Consider the following 24,626-nt stretch of genomic DNA (forward strand, 5'->3'; position numbering starts at 1 on the left):
GCATCGTTATTTGGCCCTTAGTGTTAACACAATATACGCTTTTTCTTAAAGCTTGAATCGCAACAACATGGGCATACTATGGCAATAACTGGAAGATTTATTGTCTGTAAGATAGGCATAGCCAAGCCAATGCGAGATCATATTGTTTATTTTTGTTCTGGATTTATATAGTGCAGGAATGGCACAGCGGTGTGACAGTGCTTTACAGGTACAATTTTAGTTGCAAAAGTACAGTTAATTAGCAATTTTATAAACATAATATTTAAAGAACATTTCAAACTACAATAAAAGCTTTCATGATAGAGTTATGAGAAAGTGCAAAAGATAAAGAACAAGCAAAGCAAACGCAATTTGCATGATTCATGTGGCTTATCATTAGCATAGAACATTTTCATATCAAATTTGTAGTTTAGTCCGATTTAAAAAAAAAAAAAGAAGCTACAGAAGAATATCAGAATTACCATAGAAGACTGGAAACATTAAAAGCAGTGGCTGGCGACTCCTCTGCTAAGGCGGAGGAGCGTTGCTCCACTGCTCACGTAGGGGCTTATTAGGAAGGCGGACGGACCTGCGTCCGTCCGCGCCCCAGAGAAGGAGGGACCGTCCGCAGGGGCAGCGGCGGTCCCTCCATGCTAATTAGGATGTGACCGCCACCCTTCCGGCCACATCCTGTATGTTTAACATTGCGGCGGGTGCTGCTTGAAGAAGCACACACCGCAATGCTAAAAAAAATCTTTTCCTTGGCGTGCACGAAGCTGCAGGCACCGCGTGGTGCCTGCCGCTTCGTGCACGCAAAGGCAGGGGTGTACCATAGGTCCCCCCCATGTGCACCCCCCACCCCCCTTCACCCCTGGGGGCCTGCAACGGGCCCCCAAAGACAACACCGTATGCCTTTCCATGGTGGAAATGCCGCCGTGGAAAGGCATATGACCGCAGCTATCGTAATATGGCTGGCGGTGTCTGATAGACACCGCCAGCCAGGTTAGAGCTTTTCTGCCACAGTCGGAAGGCGACCTCGGCGGAAAAGCGGCAGACAGAAAATGGATACCCCAGCCATCCTAATCCGGCCGGGGGTCATTTTCCAGTCCGCAGCGGGTGATCCGCATCCTCCGGGCCGGCGGTGCCTTCCGCCGGCCCGGAGGATGCGGATTATCCGCAATCCTAATGGCCCCCTAAGTGAGCAATTAAAAACAGAAAAATAAAATGATAATAACTTAACATTATTATAATTTTATTTATACCTGCTGGCTTCTTTGTTTCGAGGCGGGCTGTTTAGAGGCTGGGGGAGGAGTGGTAGGCACTTCTTAGTGGCATGACATTTTGGCTGGCCGTCTCTGGCTGTCCAAAATGTCATGCACATTTTGCATGACATTGAAAATGGACGGAGAAAATGTCCAGCCTCCCATTCTCTGGCTGAGAGCCAAACCATGGCACAAAGGGGGCGGTCAGTCGCATCCAGGTAAGTGTTTTTTTAAATGTATTTTAATTTCCTTCCTCTCCCTCAGCTCCCCCTGAATGTCCGTTTTGTAGCAGCCGCTAGAGAGAGATATTCATCGTAAGGATAGTGGAAAAACAAGACAGAGGTGAACCGTTCATAAAATGAAAATACTGGTATCATGTAAATTGAGAAATGCATTCAGAATGGTGTCATTGGATAGGTCCAGATTGGAAGTCACGATCAAAGAGAACCTTTCTGAAATCTTTTTGAATGTCAGGTGGGAATAAATAGCACTGACAGAAAATGAATGCTAATTTTCAGTAGCCCATCTAGATCAAGATGGTGGCGCGGTGACTAGTATTTGCTAAAGAGAGGCCATGGCTTTGCGAGAGGCAAAGCCACAAGTGGGTCATGACGCGCCACCCCTCCCTTAGAAATGGTAATAACTACCATATTCAAGTTTGCAGAGCTGAAATTACCAGGTCTAGAATTTTCAGATTTGGTAATCCCATGGTTGGGACACCAGGCCACATGGAATTGTGAGTGGCAAAATTCCACAAAGATTTACTACTTTGGGTGTAATACCACCATTTAGAAAAAGGGCTAAACTTTACTTAATCTTGTAATATTGCTGTAACATTGGCATAAACTTGAATTCCACAAATGAATTAACACACCTACAGGCACATGCATCAAAGCTATTTGCGATAGCAAATGGTGCGAATTGCAAAAATCAGCTGTTTGCGATCACAAAATGAGCTTTTGTGATGCATGAAACAACTTGCCACTCGTAATTAAAAAAATCGCTATTATTTGCGAGTATTCAAATTGCAATTGCAATTAAGGAATCGCAATTTGCCATTCCTTAAATGCAATGCAAGAACCACTTGAGAATAGCGATTTTCGCTAACAAGGGGCGCAAATTAACATGAAGTTGAACTTCATGGTAATTTGCAAAAACTTTAAAAAATTCACTTTTGTGCATTTTCCAAAGTTTCATGTTGCGCCAACACATGCCCTTAGGGCATGTGTATGCGCAACATATGTGCACAGATCAATTTCCGGGGTGCAACAGGGTGTCCTTTTGACACCCTTGCACCCTGAAATTGCAGGCGCAAATTGCGAGGACCTATTGGTAGTCGCAAATTGCGCATGCGATTTCCCGTTCATTCCTGCGGGCCTGTAGGCCCATAGAAATGAATGGGAAACCATTCCTTATTTGCGACCCGAAATTTGCGAGTCGCAAATAAGGAATGTGTAGGAATTGCTATTTTTATAGCGATTCCTACATGCATAAGCTTTTGCGAGTCGTTAATTGCGATTCCTTAATTATCGCAATTAAAAGGACTTGCAAAATCTTACCTTGATGCATGTGCCTGAATGCCTGTTACAGTGCAGTTGTTGCAGCTTTCCAGGAGTACGTCTTGAATATTTTATGAGAATGACAAATATTGTAAAACTATCCAAACATAGACGCAAACCTAGTAGACCAGGTTTATACATTTTGTTTTGAACCGAGCCAGAGTGACAAAATATACATTGCTGAATAGCTACTTTAAAGTATTGAACTGTCATAACTATATCCCTTCAAATATTTTGCCCCAATTTAAGCTAAATCCAGCTAAGGTCACTCAAAGTATTATTCTGGCTGTAGAAGTACCATATTTGTACACACGCACTTGATAGTGGGATTAGGTACAGGTTTAAAGTTTGTTTTGAGAAATATTTATACATGGTTTGTTTTGTATCAATCTATATTTTTTGCAGTCATTTTTTTTATTTGATTTTACAGTAGCGCAGACAGTTTTAGATCAAGCCAATAGACTTCAGGATAGTGGATAGCATCTATAACCGTTACCTAGGTGGAAAAATATTACTCTATGTAGGCAACGTGTCCCTTACTTTTTTTACTGTCTAAAATAATATCACTATGCGTAGATCTGGTGATGTACTGAAAGATACATTTGTCTCTGTCTTTCTGTTTTGACCAGGAACCCCCATCACTCAGCTGATCGAGAACTCCATTGATGGGTCAAGACTTGGGCATCTTATTGCGATGCCTGGGGGCTGCGGAGAGCAGAACATGAAGGGAATGACTCCGGTAGTCATTGCAACACACTTCCTGGACAACACCAGACAGTGGGATGCCTTAGGAGTGGACCGGAGAGCTGAAGCCATCAAGAACATTCATCAGGGTGAGCAGCACCCTCACAATAGGGTGCATCGAGGAAGGTTCTATGAGTTATAAGTGCTGCTTTGCTGGGGGGTGCTGAGATTGGTGTCAGTGTGATAGGAGGTCTGGGAGTTAAGGTGCTGCAGTGCATTGAACGTGAGCCTGGCAGTAACAGAGGTGGGTCACCATCGAAAATTTGCCTGTACAGCAAGTTGCTTGCTAAAATACACTCGCATAAGATTGTCATTTGTGTATCTAACTGGATACTTGTTAAGTGGGAGCTTCCAATCTCAAAGGCCTCCAAAGGCAATCAAGCAAAAATTCCAAAGACAAATACTTCTTACAGATCACCTCCACCATCTAAACCAGAGGTCTCCAAGCTGGTCCTGGAGGGCCGGATCCATGCCAGATTTTTAAAATAACTACATGTATCTCAATGGGGATCTCCAAAAATTCTGGCATGGATCCGGCCCTGCAGGATCGGTTTGAAGACCCCTGATCTAAACCTTATTGTCATAAACCTAACCTTTATTTTTTTCTTTTAAGAGAAAAATAATTGATATCGGATTTTAATAACTGAGGGAGAAAGCTCTACAAGTCTGCACCTTGCAAAATGAATAATCTACCTCCTCACATACATAACATTTTAAATGTGAACAAAAACATCCAGGAATTAGACTTATGTTTACATGAGAGCTCATACCTTTTAAATATCCCAGTCAGAAAAGAATGCAAAGCAGTATGATACTACTCAAAGGCAGAGAATGATGCTCCCTGGGCTTCTTCGACACGTGATTAGGTTTTCTTAGACAGAAGAGGATTCTAGCAGTAGTAGCTTTTAGCTATGTTGCAATATAGCCACCGTCGTGCAAGGCAACCCCAATTATAGAATGTGACAAAATTCTAACAACAAATGTAAAATCCGTTTAGGACCACAATTCTGCAAGAAAAAAAAATGGAGGCTTGCAAATGAAAAAGACAGGGTTTGAATATTACCTGTTGAGAGGTTAAAAATATAATAATAAGCAATGAGGATGCCTAAGCTCCAAACAATTTCACCTGCAATAACACTTTGACCACGTGTTGAGTAATGTCACAGACTAGCATTCTATTGATTTGGGTAGTATTTCCAGAATGCAAGGGTTTCAGTCAGTTTGTGTTCATCCACCAGAGCACCTCCTCTACTGCAGAAGGGAGCAGCAAGGTCCTCAAATCTTCCTCACTCTCAAATATTTAAAATTATCTGAGTAACATCTATATTAATGTGAAACTCAGAGTCTCGTCTCTATAGCAGATGAGCCAGTGGAGAGACATAAGGATTGAACAGTAGAGGAGAAAGAGAGAACCCTCAAGAACTCCCCACATTACAGGTTTGAATGTATCCAGGACTATCTGGGTAATGTTTTTTTTTTAGATAAAGGTGTTTATTGCTTTTGAAATACAGAAAAAGAAGATCAAAGAGAACCATTAAAGAAAGCATTAGGCACTCACTGAAGCCAATAGGTTGTGCACCCCACACCCAGTGAAAAGCAATCTTGTCACAAAATTCATAGCCACTGTAGTAGGAAGCAGGTTTTGCAACAAATTAAATGTATCTGGATAGCAAATCTCAGTTAACCTTCATTTCAACATTTCCTCTTTTAGGTTACACACAGCAGTTGACTCACCGCAAAGAAGACTCTTCTTACGCTATTTGGCAACACGTACCTGGAAGTACCTGGTAAGGTGACCAGCTGCATCAGAATGCCATGCTAATTCACAATTATATGGTCATGTGTAAGATTTTTTTCATTAGCGTAGCCTATAGTCAGAACGTTACTGTGCCTTTGTTTTCCCCCTCTGCCAAATTAGCCCTGTCACAGCCTGATAATGTGCCGTTTCATCTTTATTGCTCCATCCTTCTTCATTTCTAACTATTGCCTACTTGCTCTCAATCTGCCTTAGAGGCTTCTTTCAATTCCCCCAACAACTTTCTACAGTAAGGCAAAATGTGGGAGAGTGGAGTCCACGCCTTGCATCGAGAACCGACCTGTCACTGTTTTGAGTTCTAGCAGGATCCGACATAACCTCTGGAGTATCACTTTTTCTGAGAGCTCCCATTCAGCTTCCGAGTGACCTCTCTACCTCTACTACTTGCTCAGTATGTAGCACCTCACTCACCCTGGGATTCATCCTAACCAGTGACCTTCAACTTGACTCAAATAACAAATGTCTTCTCACTCATATGATTCTTATAGTCTTAGCCAGGAGATCCTTTATTTATTTGTAACCCACTCTATAAGAATAACTGGTAATGCACCACCTAATCTGCACTCTTCCTATTTTGCAAGTTCTTGTCTTCAGTACGGTGTCTCTTTCCAGAATGTCAACCCATCCCCTGTCATAGTTCCGCCATACAAAGTTCTTGTTCTCCACCACTGACTATCTTTAAACTAACACTGGTCTTTGTATTCACATATTTTAAACTCTTGTAATCAATCTAAGTTGACGTTTGTTAATTATTAATTTATATTAGAGGTTGCCCTTTCCACCTAACAAGATTCAAATAATTCATGTGTAATAATAAAACATCCTGCAATGTTTTACTTGTTGCCCGTCCCATTGTGTATTTTGTACATAACTTTGAATAGAGTATTTATTTGTAAAGTGCTCTGACACCATTGGATCATCTTTGCATAAAAATGACCAATGACCAAAAAGAATTAGAAATGCTTGAATCTGCTGATCGATGTTTCTGGAGTTGTGAGGAGGGAATCCTCAGAAGCCAGGCTCGGGACTCGAGACCCACCGGCTCAAAGGAGAGATCCCAAAGCACAGCAGCAATGGGTATAAATTGCTGTCCTAGTAAAGACAGACAGTCTTCCTTGAGTCTGACAGTCTTAGATGCTGGAAGTCAGAATTCAGGTGTGGCACCATTGGTGTGGTGCTCTAGAAATATTTTGTCTACATGGTGAGGAAGCAGAAGATACGGTGTCAGAGTTTACAATTATGTTTTATTGCTAGTTGGTCTAGAAAATACCACTAGATCTGTTGGAAATTGGAATGGAGACAAGTTGGCATTTAGGGCTCATTGACTGGTGCTGTGAAATGACCTTTCGATGGGTTGAAATACACTTTTTAAGGTGAAGCCCGGAAATGTGGCTGAAGGGTGGCCGAACTTCCCTATGTTGCCTAACAATATCAATTTAGTTGTTGAGCCGCTCAGCCGGCGATGTGATGTTCTCGAAGCACCCAAGCATCGGAGCCAAAGAAGATGCATTGGTTCCAACTAGCACAAAGACAACAATGCATGGATTTTTATGCTGTAGCAAAGAAATCCCACTTCCAAGGGGCCTAGACTGGATGGACACCACTTGGCAAAGTAGAACTCACAGATGGCAGAGTTCAGGTACTGGTTGGTAAAATGAAGTGAAGTCTTTGATGTCCCTTTTACTTCCAATAGAAGGCAAGCCCTTTGAGCAACTCGGGGTTCAATATATATAGGTCCAGTCTTCCTCATCCAGAGAAGGAGGGACGCAGGCAGGTCAACACAGCAGAAAATAAGTTCTTCCAGAACAGCAGTCTTGCAGAGTGGCAGTTTTACAGCAGCCTAGCTGTCCTTCTCCCTGGTAGAATTTTCACAGCTCCAGAAGACTACTGAGTTGGTTATGTCAGGGGCCAGTACTTATACGTAATTGTGCCTTTGAAGTGGAGGAGTCTTCAAAAAGAGGCCTTTGAAGTGCGCAAAGTCCCTGCCCTTCCTTCCCAGATTCATAGCAGGGGGTTATGCAGCTCTTTGTATGGGGACAGGCACAGCCCATTCAGGTGAAAGTACCAGCTCCTCCCTCCCAAGCTGCCCAGGATGGCCAATCAGAATGTTAATGGCCCATTAGGTTGCGTATGGACCATCAGGCACAGCTAAGCTCCCTTTGTGTGCGACTGTCTGGAGGGAATGCACAAATCCCACCTGTCATCCACCCCAGACGTTTATTCAGAGACGAGACACCAGAAACACAGAATGGTGTAAGTAAGAAAATTACAACTTTGTAATTGTACTAATGCCAAAAGAGGGGAGCCTCTAATCAGTAAGGCTGAGCCCAATCAAGTTCAACAACAAACGGAGTGCCAATACTGATATATTCTTTTGAACCACACTGTCTGGAATGCAAAGATCAATTTACAATGCAACCAAATGCTATTTAATAGCTGTTTATTATGAGAATTGTTCTTCAAGAATTCATTTGAAATACAGAAAAAATCACCATACATTTTATATATTAACAGTGAAAAATAGACACAGAGCATAAAAGAAAAAGTCCTTCAAAACTGCATTCATCCGTATTCAAACGTTTCACAATCATACCAGATACATACACTCAGACAAAATCAAGAACAGTTCGAGTGGTAGAGCAAATAAACCAACCGAAGTGTAAAGGGTCTGCCAACTCAAATGTCTACATTTAACAAAGCTTTTAAAATACACCGTATACAGTTCTAATCAACAATATATTACATCCATAGTAAGCTATAAGCAAAACAGTTGGGTGTATTGTTGCCAAAAGAGAAGTTGCGAGAAAATTAATTGGCAAAACACGGGCAACTAGGCAGACCCAAAGGTCTACGCGTTTCGAATCTCTTTAGATTAGGAGATTCTCCTCAGGACCAAAAGTGATCTTTGCATTCCAGACAGTGTGGTTCAAAAGAATATATCAGTATTGGCACTCCGTTTGTTGTTGAACTTTGTAATTGTGGCATTTTCAAAGTTTTTTTTTTACATGAAAAAATAAGTTTATTGGTTACATTCTTAGTTCTGTAAATATACATATGGCTGAGATACCCGCCACCCCCTCTCAACACAATCCCCAAAAGAAGGGAAACCGGAAACATTTCTTGAAGTTTTTGGAAGTGGGATGGAGTGACCATCCCGGCCGTATTTATTAAAACAAAATTAAAACATTAAACGTTTCATGTTATGTACAATTTCATTATCACATTGCGAAGTTTGGCTAACCTTAACATATTCTCTAATACAGAGGTTCTCCTAGCCGAACTAGCATCCTACAAAACATTCTCTAGAAATACTGAAATTGTACATCCTAACGTTTAAGGGCCAACGGCAAGGTCATAACCGGTGTCAAGATCCCTAACCAGACTTACCCCTCCCACTTGGGAGGGGCGACAGCACAGAGGCTTACCTCAAGTGCAACTACTAACAATTTCCCTTGACTTGACGGGGGCACTTAAGACTCGACGCCATTTAAAGGTCGTTCGAAGACTCGTGTGAGGTATCTAGAAGGTATCGTGGACCTCCCCCCCACCCCACACAACTTACAGCATCTGCCGTCGCAGATGACACTGGCCCCGGGAAATTCACCAGGAGGGGGCTGTAACCCCTCCTACAAAGGAAGGGGCCTTGACCGCCTTTCCTTTACTTCCGGCGACCCATCCTTAGACGGGACCGCCTCCCCATTGAGGGGCCAATGGCCACCTCTCCCGAGCGCTCCCATCCGTGTTGGGTGACGCCCACTCATAGGGATCTTCTAATTAGTGCTCACCGATCATGACCTTACCGCCACAGGTCCGGATAGTTGACCGGCTATCCGGACCCCCCACAAAACTCCTACCTAAAGGTCATGTTTTAACGTTTTTTAACCAAGCCAAGAAGTCTCCTATGAGTAACTCATTTCCCACCCTCGACAAATGCACACCATCCCCCAAATACATACTGTCATCGTTAATACAACTATGCGAGATCGAATGCAATGTCTTGGAACGGAACAACCTACTCACTTTGTTATTAAGTTTTCTAACAGAATGATTCAAAGCAGGGATCGAGATAGCCCCCCGCCACACTTTTCGTGGGATCATATGAGACCACGCAATTATGCACCCCGGAACTTTCCTCGCTAACCAACTTACCGTGGAAAGCATTGCCTCTAGGAGAAGTCGTCTACCGGTGGTGACCAAATCATTGCCCCCTAAATGTACTATGACTATAGACGGCGGTGACCTCGTCCGCCCTAACAAACCCTCAAAGAATGCTTGAAACTGGTCAATACAGAGACCGCCCCTTCCGTAGAAGGACACTCTGTACCCGTATTCCCCAGGTACGTGAATCATGTCACCTGCTTTGAATACGTCTGCGGCACGTCTCACGTATGAGTGGCCCACGACCCACACCTCCTGTCTCACAGCCGGTGATGTCTGACCGCTGGCCTGGTGTTGGGTCGACTGCATAGTCCGCCCTGCCTCGTAGGCTTGCGTAACTGAAAACAAACAAAAGACAAGAAGCGTGAGTACATCATTACAGCCTCACAACATGTGCAATCGCACATATCTCCTATAACAATTGGAGGACCATCGCCCCACTCGTTTCACTTGTTCTACATTAAGACCCCTGGCTGTAGCTTCAGTGGCAGCCCCTATTCGAAAGGAATGGGTCCCGAATTCGCCCGGGTCCAAGCCCGCTGCGGCAATGGCCATTGCAAGCACCCGCTGAAACTGAAACCTCGTCAGTGGGGTGGCGTCTGCATGCCTCAACAATGTCCCCCCCCATGATGCCACCCTTCGTGCTAGGTAATCTTCTAAACACTGTACCGGGCACATGGGGGACCCGGGGATCCTGCGAATGATCGTGCAGTCCCCCCTCCCATCTTGGTCGGTCTTGGACCTGAGAAAGGAGACAATCATCGCATCACCCCTGATCTGAACGTGTTCCCGGCACAACCCCCCCACCACATCCTGTTTGTTCCTTGCAACCAGCTCACTTATCCTCATAGCCCCGTGAAATGCCAGCGTAAATGCAGTCCGGAACAAACACGTCTCGAAAGGAGACGAGCATGTGTTAGGGAGAGTGGCCAGCAACTGGGACAACCTATCCAGACCTATCGGTCGTCTTTCATCTACTCTGCGACCCTCCAGGCGTTGCCACCCACGCAGCGCCTTCTGTACTACAAAAGACGCTGTCGGGTCCAGGATGTTATGGGCCCTGGCAACAAAGGAAATGGCGGCACGATGCCTTTGGGCCGTAGCCACCGATTTCCCAGCCCTACGTAAGGACATCAGAAAATGTACTACCCACTCTTCCTGACCCCAAAGTCCCCCTCTCTCAGTCCCCAAATAGGCTAAATAGGCCCGAAACGCCCCTTCATATGCCTTCCTCGTCCTGGGTGCTAGACTCTCTCCCACGAGGTGACGAAGTTCGGGGCACCGAGAGACCAGAGAGCTTCGGGGAAGGGTGCCGGCTCTGGGTCCGCTGAGGGAAGGAAACCCGAGAAAGCCTGCATGTGAAAACGAGACAGTGCATCAGCCGCCTGATTCATCACCCCTGGGACATGTTTTGCTCTGAATATCACGTTCAGTTGCATACACAGTAAGACAATTTCTTTGAGCAGCCTCAAAATCAGTTTACAACGGGCTGCCTGACTATTGATGCATTCTACAACGGTCATATTGTCAGACCAGAACACGACAGAATGATCTTTGAACCCTTCGGGCCAGGTTCTCAGGGCCACCAGAATGGGAAACAGTTCGAGGAAAGCGATATTACTCGTCAGCCCCTCCTCATGCCACCATGGGGGCCACCTTTGTGCCGACCATTTTGTGCCGAAGATGGCGCCAAAGCCTATGCTTCCCGCTGAATCTGTCCATAGCCCAAGCTCTTCGGAGGACACGGCTGGCTTGTTCCAGACGACACGACCATTGAAGTCCGCCAAAAATGCTAACCAAATACGCATGTCCTGGCGGACCTCAGCCGATAACCTCGTGCGATGATGACCCTCCTTTAGGCCAACCATCGCTTGGGCAATTGACCGGGAAAAAGGGCGGGCCATTGGGATCACCCTCAAGGCAAAGTTCAACTTCCCCACCAATTGTTGCAACTGATGCAGTGTAACCTTAGATGCATTTAAACATACTTGCAGGGCTGCCCTGAATTTCGACACTTTGCTAGCTGGTAGACGGAAACAACCCCCACTAGAGTCCAACTCGATCCCCAAAAACTCGAGGCAAGTCGTGGGACCCATAGTTTTACCTGGTGCCAATGGCACGCCAAAATGACCCATCAACACACAGAATTCAGCTAAGGCCTGGGCACATTCGGGATTTCCGGCGGGTCCAAGAAACAGAAAGTCATCAAGGTAGTGCATTACATTTCGGAAACCCGTTTTCTTAGTGAACACCCATTGCAGGAAAGTACTGAATTTCTCAAAATAAGCACATGATATAGAGCATCCCATTGGCATACACCTATCCATGTAATATGATCCCTGAAACCTGAATCCCAGAAGACGCTGGTCGTCTGGGTGTACTGGGAGCAACCGAAACGCTGACTCGATATCTGATTTCGCCATCAACGTCCCGGGCCCCAGGCGATTCAAGATGGCTACTGCCTCATCAAATGATGCGTACCGCACCGAACAAACCTCTGGATCAATTGCATCGTTCACCGAAAGACCATGTGGAGCAGACAGATTATGGATCAAACGAAACTCACCCGGGTCCTTCTTCGGGACCACCCCTAACGGAGAACAGACAAAACACGGTACCGGGGGTACACTAAACGGGCCGGCGACCCGTCCCCGGCTAACCTCTTTCAGAATCTTCTCTTGCACTACAGATGTATGCTGTAAAACGGAAAGTTGGTTTTTGCACGTCCCTACACCCTGAAAGTCCCCTACCGGGATGCGGAAACCATGTGTAAAACCGTTCCGCAGCACCCCAGCAGAAGTACGATCCGGGTATTCGCTGAGCCAGGGAATCATTGCCAAGGTATCAATCGGGGTTGGTAAAGGCGCCCCTCGGACTATCTTAGACCTGTTTGGCGCCTCCCTTACCCCCATTCTCACTCGTTCTGGCTCTGCACGATGACTCAGGATGGGACGACCCACAAGTACTACATTCATGTTTGTATTTACACGATCCCGGAGGCCTGGTACATTTCCCTTTGTTGAAATTAAAGCAGAAACCCCTTTTTCCTGTACTGCCTGCAGGTCTCGAATAATCGTCGGTGCTCGTAGTTGGCCGAAAGGGCGTCCCCACATTTTGGCGGGAGTAATCAACAACATTGCTCCCAACCAATGGCATTTTTAACATTCCTGATTCTTTCATTTTATCCCATGTCACAGAATCGTAACAATCCCAAGTCAAACTCTTGTTATGCTCCTTTTCTTTCCTGAACAGATTGTCATAACAGAACCAATGGTTACCTTGATACGCTGTCGAGTAACCCATAATTCGTGACTGATAAATGGAAAACTCAGGAAGCAACTCGGGCCTACGTTCCCCCAAAATCGATGTAAAAATACCCCACGCATTGCCCCAGTTGCCAACATTCTCATTTACCTTAAAGGCGGCCATTTTTGCGCGCCAAACACTTGGATGCATTAGGTCCTTCTGACTCTTGACATGCTCTATCTCATAATGATCGACAAGCAAGGAGAATATATTCACGTATTCCCCCGCCCAAATCTTTTCTTTTATTGCTAAAGGAACATGCTGCCCCAATCTTTCTCTACGAGAGGGTGCTGACTCGTCCCTTGCGATCGGCAATGGCCGCTTACCTGAACCGGATGCTGCTTCTGCCACTTGTGGCTTTTCTATCACCGCCACCGGCGCGGTCACCCTGGCTGCTTCTTTTTCCTTACGCAGCTTTTTTATCAGCGCCTGTGCCTCGGCAGCCGTGGCGCCCTCAGTACTATCGCCCAACCACGCTGCTAGCTGTGCTGCCAGCTCGGGGGGCATATCCTCATTGGATGTCGGGGTGATGACAACGGGGATTGGATTCCCCTCCATCGGTAGCGGGGTCGGCACCTCGATCGGGGCAGAGGGAGCCGGGATATCTCCCCCGGCTGGAACCCTTCTCGGCCTCTTAGGTCTCCCTCCAGCCGGTGGTTGGCCCAATCCCTCCTCCCCGTCTCGCTCCGCCAGCCGCTTCTTAATGTCGGACATATCCTTGAAAAGGGCCCGAACCATCTGCTCAGTCGTCATTCTCTTAGCGCCTTTCTTGGGCATCTCTCCGACGAAGTATCTAGAAGACAAAGAAAAAGATCAAAACGCTCAAAATTGGCTCTTCGTTCTGTCCCGAGCTCACGTGTAGCGAGGAGGTGCAGCTTCGGAGCACAAGAACAAGAGGACGTCTTCTGGTCTTGCGTCCCTTTTTATCCGTCTTCAGGGCGGGCGTAAACCCGCCCCTGCCTGCCCCGAGGGCGTGGCTGGCTACGTCGGTGTCTAGGCCAGCCCACTCTAGGGCGGGAAAAAGCGCGCCCCGGCTGCGCCGCTTCGGGCATACCAGCCGAGACGCGCCTCCCGCCCAAAAATGGCTTCCCGGGGGGATCGAGGCACTCCGCCATACGTTCGGGGGGACCGAGTGGTCGCCCCTTTCCACAATCAGCTATATGTTCGGATGGACTCTCAGACGTATGCACACACTAGATGTTGAAACTGCATACAGGATAGACGTAGACAAGACCCATCACAAGGCGTTGAAGCCCCAGACAATCCACCATCAGAAAACTGTCTTCTGCCTCCACACAAAAGCTTGACAGTGGCTGTAGATCTCCAGACAATCTCATTCATCATTTCATTCCGTTGAGCTGTGATTCTGCTCCTGATCGCCATTCGACATGTTCTCCGGCGCTCCATTCGTCAAGTCTCCATTCACTGCGTCTCCACCCGCCGGCGTATCCCCATTCACCACAGCTTTTTCGTCAGAAGCATCCACTGGAGCCGAGTCTTTCAGCATGATTATGCCATCTTTTTCCTCGAACTCAAGGTCGCTCTTCCTATCAATTCAATTCAATTCAATTCAAAAATCTTTATTCGAATTTCAGAAAATTCATAAAAGCAATCTCATATACAGAATATCATAAAAATCCCATTAAAAACTTTACAAGTACATTTATAAATATTCAGAATTTGGATAACAGATTAATATAGCAGCTAGAATATAACAGATGTTCAAGGATTTTCCATCATTTTACGAACACGGGTAATGAGTCTCAAAAAAGTGCTCGTGCGAAAGACCAGTTCTTCAGTGTCCAGGGAGAGCAACATCAAGTAGGACTGCCCCAAGGAAAGGGGTCTACGTTTCCTAAAATATGAAGCTAAAAACCATTTAATATATTTTAAATAAAATTTACAAGAGAAAAAGAAGTGCAAATCATTTTGTGTGCTCACTCCATCACAAGGGCAGGTCTTATAATGTGATTTTGAATAATAGCCCAGGGGGAAACATAATAAAAATCGTACAGTTCCTGCCCTTAAACGGAACAGGAGTGATCTTTCCAAGTTAGTCATTGGCAGAGTAAGATAGAGTGGAAGTGGATGCCTGTACAACTCATTGCTCATGTATGCCACAACTGACCTTTTATTAAGTTCCTTGTTTGTCCTTTCTGAGTTGTAAAGTGCATATAGTGCGTGTTTTAACTCATTCTTATCTTTAGGCTCAATTCTGGCAGGATCCGAAAAGAGATGGCCTTTGTCCAACATGCATAAACTATTGTAAACTCCTGAGAGCCAGGGGATGGCCGTTCCTTTTTCACAGTTAAGACAGTCGCTTATAATTTCTTGCGTCAGGGTGGCTGATTTATTCCTCCAGTTCGCAAGCCAAAATAGCGCTGGTCTTGTCTCAATAAAATCACATATGAACTGCAGATTTAGTTCCTTTTGACAGATATACTCAGAGGTAGAGATTGGGGCACCCAAAATTTTCCTACAGAAGCGATTTTCTTCTGATTGGATACTATGGGTTTTTGCCGAGCCCCATATCTATGCCCTGTATGTAACTACTGGGGCGCACTGTAATTTAAATTTTTTTTAAATGGCTTTATTTGCACCTATTTTCTTTGGGCGAGGTAGGCTAAGAATGGAATTGATGGCCTTTGAGAACTTGCTCGTGGAGTGGACCAAATGTCCACTCCACGAGTCGTTCACAGCAAAGACCATCCCTAAATATGGGAATGAACTGGTGGAGTGTAATCTGTCAGTCCTCACCAAAATGGTGTTAACCTGCCTTTTCCCTGGCCCACACGACATAATAAAAGATTTTTTTAAATTCACACTCAAATCTAAATCATCCATATGCTGTGTAAAGGTTTTGACAAGGGTACGTAGAGCATTTGGAGTGCGGCCCATGAGGACTGCATCGTCTGCATAGAGAAGTACTGGTAATAATTCCCCTTTGATTTTCGGAACATCTGAGGTCGCCTGCTTTAAAGAGTTGCTCAAGCCATTAATATAAAAAATAAAAAGCAGGGGTGCTAAAACGCACCCCTGTCTAACTCCTCTTCCCACCCTAATAGCCCCAGAGATCTCAGCAACCCATCCCAATCCTGACTTGCGCTTTGAGATCAGTATGTAAATATGCCAAAAAATGTACAAGTCCATAATCCAAAAGAATGGACCAGAGTTTAGACCTGTTGACTAAGTCAAAAGCGGACGATAGGTTCATGAATGCTAAGTAGATTGGTGAAGATCGAGCGATATTATATTTGCCAATTACTAAATTTAAGTTCAGGCATTGCTCGACCGTGCCAACCTTGCTTCTAAAGCCCATCTGACAGGGGTCTAGCAAACCACTTTCCTCCGACCATTTCAAAACCCTATTATAAAGTACTGGCCCCAGGATCTTTAAAGTATCATCTAGGAGCGAGATTGGCCTATAATTAATTGGGTCCGATCGGTCACCCTTTTTATATATTGGCACAATAATGCTCGTTGTCCAGGTATTTGGCATGGGTTCTAGAGGCAAGCTATTAAAAACATTCAATAAAGTCGGGCCCAGAGTTCCGGTTTCCACTTAATAATGTCTATTGGAAGTCCATCAGAACCAGGAGCCTTGTTGCCAAGGCTCTGTCTGATGGCCGCTTCCACCTTATGCAGCCTAATCTGGAGGCAACACAGTTGTCCTGGCACATAGCATACTTTGCCCTCCGATGGGGTGGCATATATTTTCGAGAAATGATTTTCCCATAAGTCGCTTGAAATAGTGCAACTACCTGTTGTCAATTGTTGGCCCATATTGCGCATATTTCTAACTGCGGGCCAAAAGGAGACTCCATTCTTCCCAACTGCGGAATCAACTAATGCCTCCCAATGCTCCGTCAGTAAGGCAGCCTTTTGTTCTCCAATTTTGGTTTTATACGTCCTCCTTGCGGCCCTTGCCTCTATTAGGCATCTAGGTTTAGAAGTCAAGGCCTTACGTAGGGCCCTATTTGCTTCCGAGCAGTTACGATTGAACCATCTAGGATCTTTGTCTGTTTCGTGTATTGGGACTGACAAAAGAGATTTTATTACAGAACACAATTTGGTGAAATCTACAATTATCCTTGAGTAGTTTCCATCTGTCAATGCACAGGAATTAATTGAGTGCTCGTATTCCTTTATCACGGTCTCTACTATTCTACCACTATCCACTCCCCTCCATTTCATCCTTAAATTATCTGTTGAGGGGGTGATATATCTTGCTCCATGAGAATTGATGAATACAGGGCTAGGTCCTAATCGTAAGACCGCTATCAATGGGTTATGGTCTCCAAAAGTTGTTTCAAGGACTTTGGCCATTATGAGGCAGTCAACTAAACCTGGGGACATAAAAATACCAATGTTCTTCCGAATTAGGTTGGATCGGTGGGACGTCTGCGAGCACAACTGTGTAAGGCGTGGACTCAGGTGGTAGGCTAAAATATCCCTTTCTATTTCTGTTAACAGTAACAAGATTTCTCCTGCTTTGGCCCTCCAAACCCTTGCTTCTTCCGGGTTTCGTCCCTGCCCGGGGAAGGCCGACATCTACCAATTGAATGCTGGCCTCATTTAATGGTAAAGCCTGCAGTCCCTTTTTATTTGGAGCGTTTCTAGCCTCTAGGGCAATATTTGCCTCAGAGGTGGTGAGTGTTATTTGGCCGTTCGAGATTGCAATCCCCTTATTGAGTGTTTGGCTAATAGGTGGAGAGAGTGTTTGTTCTATGGCTGTCAAGCGGGTGTCAATGGCCGCAAGCTTATCTAGTAAAGGTTGCAGCAATGCTGTTAACGTCCCCTCTATTTTTGATATAATTGCATCTTCCAACCCCGCCTGGCGATGCTCAATAGAATTTTTTGATATGTTTAAGTGGGAAAAACTGCCGGGGACTGCTTCTGTTTCCGGACATTTCCTACCGGGTGCGCTAATAAGCTCCTCACCCACACACTGGTGCAATCACGTTAGCGCCAGGACACCTCCGGGTAACAGTGCGCTCTATAAATGTGAAAAATAAATAAATAAAAATTAGCCTTTGTTTTTGCCACCTTACAGGTTTGTTGTGTCGTGAGTGGTGCCCCTCCAGCCTTTCTTTTCCTTGTTGAGGCCTGATCCGTACCTCCCTTGGCTTTAAACTGTGATTGTCGTGTAAATCTGGCTACAGCCAAGGGGGGTGGTGATGGTGGTGATGATGTTATGGCGGTAGCATGGGGCATGGGTGGGGCATCCAATATTACTACTCATGGTTATAATGGTATTTGTGGTGCAATGATCGAGTTAGGACTATCAGACTTATCAGACATAATTTCATTAACATTCATAAGAGGGGCCCCATAGAGGTTCTGCATGTTTCCAGAGAGAGTCTTCGCTGTGTACGTGCGATTTCCTTTATTAAAACCGACTCTGCTCTGATCAGGAAGGCGTCAAGAGTGCCCACCACCCCTTGGCCCCCTGCTCCTTTGCATGTGCCCATGCTCTGATATAGAAGCAGGTACTAATCGCACAGACAGTCTTTCCAGGGATCAAATGTTCCAAATATCCAGGGGTTAGATTAGTGGCCCTGCCCTGCCACAGTCTGCCACGGACAGGCCACAGACGGCCCGCCCTTTGCCCAGGCCATGGATCCGAACTCCTTGATTAAGGCATATACCCCTAAAAACATAGGAGCCTGCACCTTTTAGGCCTCCAGTGTTGCACTCATTGTCTGTTGAAATACAGAAGTGTGGCACAGGTCCCTGTGGCCTCTGCGGGCGGACGGGGGACACACTTCAGGAGGGCCCCATTCACCACAGGCCCTATAACTATCAGAACTCTGTGCGTGCGTCATGAGCCTCCTATTCTGTGGAGGCACGCACGTGCGTACGTCATGGGCCTCATATTCTATATCGGCATTTACAAAGTTACAATTTAAAATCCAACTTATCATGAGTTGCGATTTTTAAATTGTAATTCCAGAGACTCCAAACTCGAAATGCCTATCCTTTCCCAATTGGAAATGACCATCATAATATGTAATACGGTAATCGCAATGTTAGCCTTCATTAAAGATAGGCCTTGAACTAGTGTAAAGTAAATTTAAGAGTTTTTCACCTCCAGAACATATAAAACTTAAAAGTACATGTCCCACCTTTTAAATGTACTGCAACCTGCCCTTAGGGCTGTCTAGGACCAACCTTAGGGGTGACCTATACGTATTCAAAAGAAAGGTTTGGGCCTGGCAAGAAGGTTAACCTGCCAAGTCAACATAGCAGTTTAAAACTGCACACACTGGCTCTGCAGTGGCAGGCCTGAGACATGATTAAACGCTACAGAATTGGGTGGCACAATCAGTGTTTGAGGCCCACTACTGGAGTAATTTACAGGTCGTGGGCACATGTAGTGTACTTTAGGGACTTAAAAGTAAATTAAACATGCCAATTGTGGCTATGCCAATATTACCACATTTTAGGGAGAGAGCATGTGCACTTTAGCAATGGTTAGCAGTGGTAAAGTGCACAGAGTCCTAAAGCTAACAAAAATGAGGCCAGAAAAAGGGGAGGAGAAAGGCAAAAAGTTAGGGGATGACCCTGCAGGAAAGACAATTTCCAACAGAACAATTTATGGTACTGTTTACAACGTATTTATTCAAATAATTTTTCTTTTATTTGTTTTATGCATTTTTACTTACATTGCAATAGTTCATTAATTGTTATCATTCTAATAAATTCTCTAAATTAATCGATAATAAATTAAATATGTAATGCTATTTGTCACTTATTTAATTTTGTATACTATTATTGCTGTAAGTAATAAAATTTGTTTTTAATTTGATGTTTTTATTTGTTAATCTATGCGTTTTGTTTTTGTAAATTTCTATCAAACTGTAAATCCATTGATTTTGATTGAATAAAATCTTGAACTTTTGAAACTCTGCTATCCATTTGAGGATTTGTATTTTCTGTCTGAACCACTGCGAGCTGCACAAATGGAGTTGTTTTTGAGGTCTGCACCTGGTTGTGTTTCCGCCGAATAGTGGCGGAACAGGAACATTGTTTTCATATCCCCGTTGTAATCCGTCGTGCCTGCTTGTCTCTCCATTTGATTGATTGTTATCCAAGCATTTACTGTTTTAGAATTGATTCTCTTTGGTTCATTCTCTATTTACAAAAAAGCACAAAGTCGCAATACTCTGTTTAGTCTTTGCAGATAGTGAAAAATCGTGTAAAAAAACAAAAGTAATCGAGCAAAATCAGTAGGCCACTAATGGGATCTTTTTTTGACCTCGCTAAAATAGAAACATTAGGATCAACCCTTCATGAGAAATACGAAAATAGTGAGATGAACTGAGCTCCACACCATGAGGGCTGCAAGACAGCTCGGCTCCGTCACCCACCCCGCCCAAAATAACGATAAACTCTATGCAAATATTATAAATATATACAACACACCAGCAAAGTAACAGGGTAAAACATTTTATTAAATAACTATTTACATAACTATTTTATACTTTTGGTTGCCTGATCCGGCTAGCTCAATCGATCGAGCATGAAACTCATGCACTCTGATAGCAAGCGTTGCTGCTGATGCTATGCAGACAAAAACTGGCTTTCAGTTTGTACATTCATCAAGATTTTTCCATCCAAGGCTGGTTGAGAGTCCCAGGACAATTTTAGTGGACCAGGCCCAAATCTGAAGAGCCGTCCGCCATTTTAAGAGTCCTGTGGCAGCCGCCTATCGCTGCACCGCAAGAGTGGGCGCAACTCAACTACATGGTGAGCGAGACGCTGTAGCCGCAAGAGCGGGCGATAAACAGCTGAATGGAGGATGAGGCACAGTGTAGCAAAAGCGGGCGGAATGGCAACTGAAACGGTAAAGGGGCGCCCAGACAATGTTTATCAATAAGGATTAATTTATAACAATTATTTTTAACAAAATATTTACTCGCAGTGACAAAATGGCAGTCAACAGTTCCTGATTTCCATCAAATCGAACGTTAACAGACGTCACGCAGCAAAAAAAAAAAACGCTCACGCACAGCCGCTGGAAGACATGTATCAACATATATGAGCCTCCTCAGCCACCCTCAGAAAACATAAGGGGTCAGGATACGTCTCCCGTACCCCCTTATACCTAGAAATTTAATTAACCCGAAACACAAAATGGTGAATTCACGTTTCGCTACCAGTTTGCGACCCGGTTCGCGAATGAGAAGCGCTTCTACCGCGAAAAATCTATTTTTTTTATTTGCCCCACGGGACCCTTTAATAACCCCAACATCATTCCTAGGGGGTCAAGAAGGATCTACTTGCCCCCTTTCATTAAATTCCCCCTTCGTTTTTCTCCTCCTCTTGTCTCTCGATCCTACCGAGAGACAAGATGGCGGCCGCACAGGACTGTTTAGAATGTTGACAGACGCCGGAGAGCCAATCAGCTTCGCTACGCAAAGCTCCGCTACGCGAAAAGTACGCGATCTGGTGCGCTATCTGGGACGCTGTCACAGATATATCTGTTTTTTTAAACGTTAATTTCTCAAAATCCACTGGAGCACATATATTGAGACCCAGCAAAGGCACATCGGGCTAACAGTCCCTACAATTTTGCCAAGTTTCGTGCAAATCCATTCAGCCGTTCGAGCTAAAAGTGAGGCCAAAGGCCCTATGGAAAAATGAATGGGAAAAACGTGTTTTGGGACCCCCCTTTTTTCTCGGCCCCCCCTTGACGGAACCCCCCCAAATTTTCAGGGGCTGCTCAGAAACAAAATGTGCCATTTTCCTGAAAATTTCAGCCGACTCCGTCCACAAACGCCAAAGTTATTAGACATAGAATTTTCAAAAGTTCCATAGAGAAAAAATCCTTACTAAATATACCTACTGGCTATCGCCAGTAGGTAATATATATATATATATATATATATATATATATATATATATATATATATATATATATATATATATATATATATATATATATATATATATATATATATATATATATATATATATATATATATACACATATATATAATGGAAAATGTGATGTTCTATTAATCATTCACTGAAGTTACGTACATAATAACCAATTTGTAAATCTCATTTTCATATTTATTTTGCATTTTCTATTTTTATATGATTACCTAAGTGATTTAATTATGTGATATAAAATGTATGTTTAAATAATGTATAATATTTTAGTTTTTAGTATGCAACTTAATTAACTTTCTAGAATAATTTTTGGTAAATTATTTTGCAAATCAATTGATATTATGCTTATTTAGGTATTTTTCTATTAGTAAAAATTATTCATCGGTGTATATCACAATGATTATATATGATATATGTATTATAATTATCAATTGCATTGGTAATTATATCATGCATTGTTAATGTATGTCATTCACTCAGTTTATGTTGATGTCTTATGTTATTTAGTATAAATATGATGTTCTATACATTTTTTAGCAGATCTATTTATTTTAGTGTATATGTTCAATTATTTTTAGCGTTAAATACATTCAAAAGAATTGTTAGGTAGAAGTGGGTCACATTTATTTCCCCCTTTACTCTTAAACATGTTCTATTAAGTGATTTAAAATGGGTGGGGAATAGTACATTTCACCCCTTTGATGTCCAACACCTTTCCCTTAGTGTTTTAGATTGGATTGGGCAGAGTAAATATTACCCTGTTATTGTCCAACACCTTTCCCTAAGTGGTTGAGATTGGAATGGGAACAGCCAATGCCTGCCTTTTAGTGTCCAACCCTTTACCCTAACTGACTTAGATTGGAGTGGGAATACTAGTATCCATCTTTTTTCCCTAAATGGTTTAGACTTGAGTGCCACTAGTAAATGGCACCCCTTTAGTGTCCAACGCTCACCCTAAATGGTTTAAATTAGAATGGGAATAGTAAATCCTACTCGTTTATTGTCCAACAACGTCCCCAAATTGCTTAAATTGGAATAGGAATACTAAATGTCACCTCTTTAGTGCCCAAGACCTTCCCCTACGTGATGGAGTGGGAATAGTGAATGTTACTCCTTTAGTGTCTAGCATCTTCCCCTAAATGGCATAGAATAAAGGGAGAATGCTAAATGTCACCCCTTTTAGTGTCCAACATCTTCTCATAAATGGCTTAGATTGGAGTGGGAGTTTTAGTGTCTAACTTCTTCCCCTAAATGGTTTAGATTTGAGTGTCACTAGTAGATGACACCCCTTTAGTATCCAATGCTTTACCCTAAATTGTTTAGATTTAAATGAGAACTGAAAATCTTACTCCTTTATTGTCCAACATTGTGCAAAAGTAATCCTTTGGACCTTGACCACCCCCATTTTCTGACTGATACTCGTGGTAACTGACTCTGACTGTGCCCTGGGCTCTGCTTACCAGCCTCAGGGCCAGTGCTGTGATTAAAAGATATATGGTAATTAGATGTAATTACAATTGTTACTGACAATCTACCTGTAAGTCCCTACTATATGGCAGGGCATGTAGATTTAGGGGCCCAGCAGATTTAATGCACTTAAGTGCTCACTGCTGTGTTACCTGCGGTCATTTTAAAAGTCAGTTCCGCTTTGCAAGCTGCTTTTAAATTGAAATTTTATGCAAATGTGACTTTAGATTTAAAGGTACTTCCAAAATATTAGATAGAAAAAGTTCCAACCCCCAAAGGCGAGGAAGGAAAGTGTCACCTGCCAAGGATAAACTCAAAAAGCATAATAACGTCTCAAATGGATAAAAAAGGGCAATTCACTGGGTTCAGGGGAGAACCAAATACATAGAATGAACAGAAGCAAACAAGAATACAAAAAACAAACGTATATATGTACAAATTATGTAGATACATTTATTTGAATTTCAAGTAATAAGTTACGGAGCAAACAACACATACAGCAACAAATATTAATATACAAACAAAACAAATATGTTTGGACTGATAAAGATGTCTAAATCGACAGATGAGTACTCTCCGTCCCCACGAAAGAGCGCTAAACATAAATTTGGACAGAGAAAACAAAAACATAAACATAAATTTCCACCAATCTTACCATTCATACAATTCACACTCTCACAGTCATCACATGAAGCAGATTATATGCAGACAATATATACAAAATGCAGAAACCCACAAAATGTACAGGGCACTAATGCACCTAATAAGTGCTGTCAGAAGTTGGTGGCCCAAAGGTTTCTGGCTTGCAAGGTTCCAAAGTATTAAACTACCTTATTTTTACTTATAAGTCACCCCTATGGTCTACCCTAGGTACCCCTAGGGTAGGGTGCATTGTAAAAATAAGCAGGGACATTTTAAAAGCCATTTTATATGCCCTGTTCAGGGAAAAACTACCTATTTAGTTTTTTCCAAAGTGTAGCCTTCTAACAGCCTTTTCTAACTGGCCAGTCATTGGCAGACCTAGCCAAATTGCTCTGATTAGGTGATAAGTGGCCTGCCTAGGGACAGAAAAATATCTGGTGAGGGTAGGTCGGCAGCGGTAGAGAACAGGCCAGGAAGGGGGTTTGGTAAACAAACTGGTCTTCAAAGAGAGCGGGATAGTAAAGATGTGTTCCAGGCCTACCCCCTCCTCCTGTATCTCCCCAGCCAGATAGGAGCCCCAGGAATGCAATTTGCAGAAGGTCTGGAAGTGGAGTGTTAAGGGAAATGAGCCACACCAGTAGGTTGGCTTAGCCAGAACTTAACCCCAAGTAAAATGTTTCTCCATCTTGAATTTTAAAGTACAGTGCTTTGTGGGACAAGAATATGCCACAGTTTGGAGGAAGCTGTCATACTTTTGGGTGGCACCCTGTACCCCATTGATCAGGGGTGTCCCCC

At 43.7% G+C, this 24,626-nt stretch overlaps 1 protein-coding gene across 3 annotated transcripts in view; it reads left to right on the forward strand.

Annotated features, from left to right (window-relative positions):
- LOC147748685 (A.superbus venom factor 1-like) overlaps positions 1-24,626 on the forward strand; it is a 1,068,833-nt gene that overhangs the window by 637,869 nt on the left and 406,338 nt on the right. For all 3 annotated transcript variants that reach the window (XM_086963563.1, XM_086963565.1, XM_086963569.1), the window contains exons 24-25: positions 3,430-3,633; positions 5,256-5,331. In XM_086963563.1, coding sequence (XP_086819689.1) covers positions 3,430-3,633; positions 5,256-5,331 — 280 coding nt within the window. The remainder of the gene's footprint in view (positions 1-3,429; positions 3,634-5,255; positions 5,332-24,626) is intronic.

The sequence above is a fragment of the Lissotriton vulgaris genome, chromosome 1_1 (genome assembly GCF_964263255.1).
Source record: "Lissotriton vulgaris chromosome 1_1, aLisVul1.2, whole genome shotgun sequence".
Lineage (NCBI taxonomy): Eukaryota > Metazoa > Chordata > Amphibia > Caudata > Salamandridae > Lissotriton > Lissotriton vulgaris.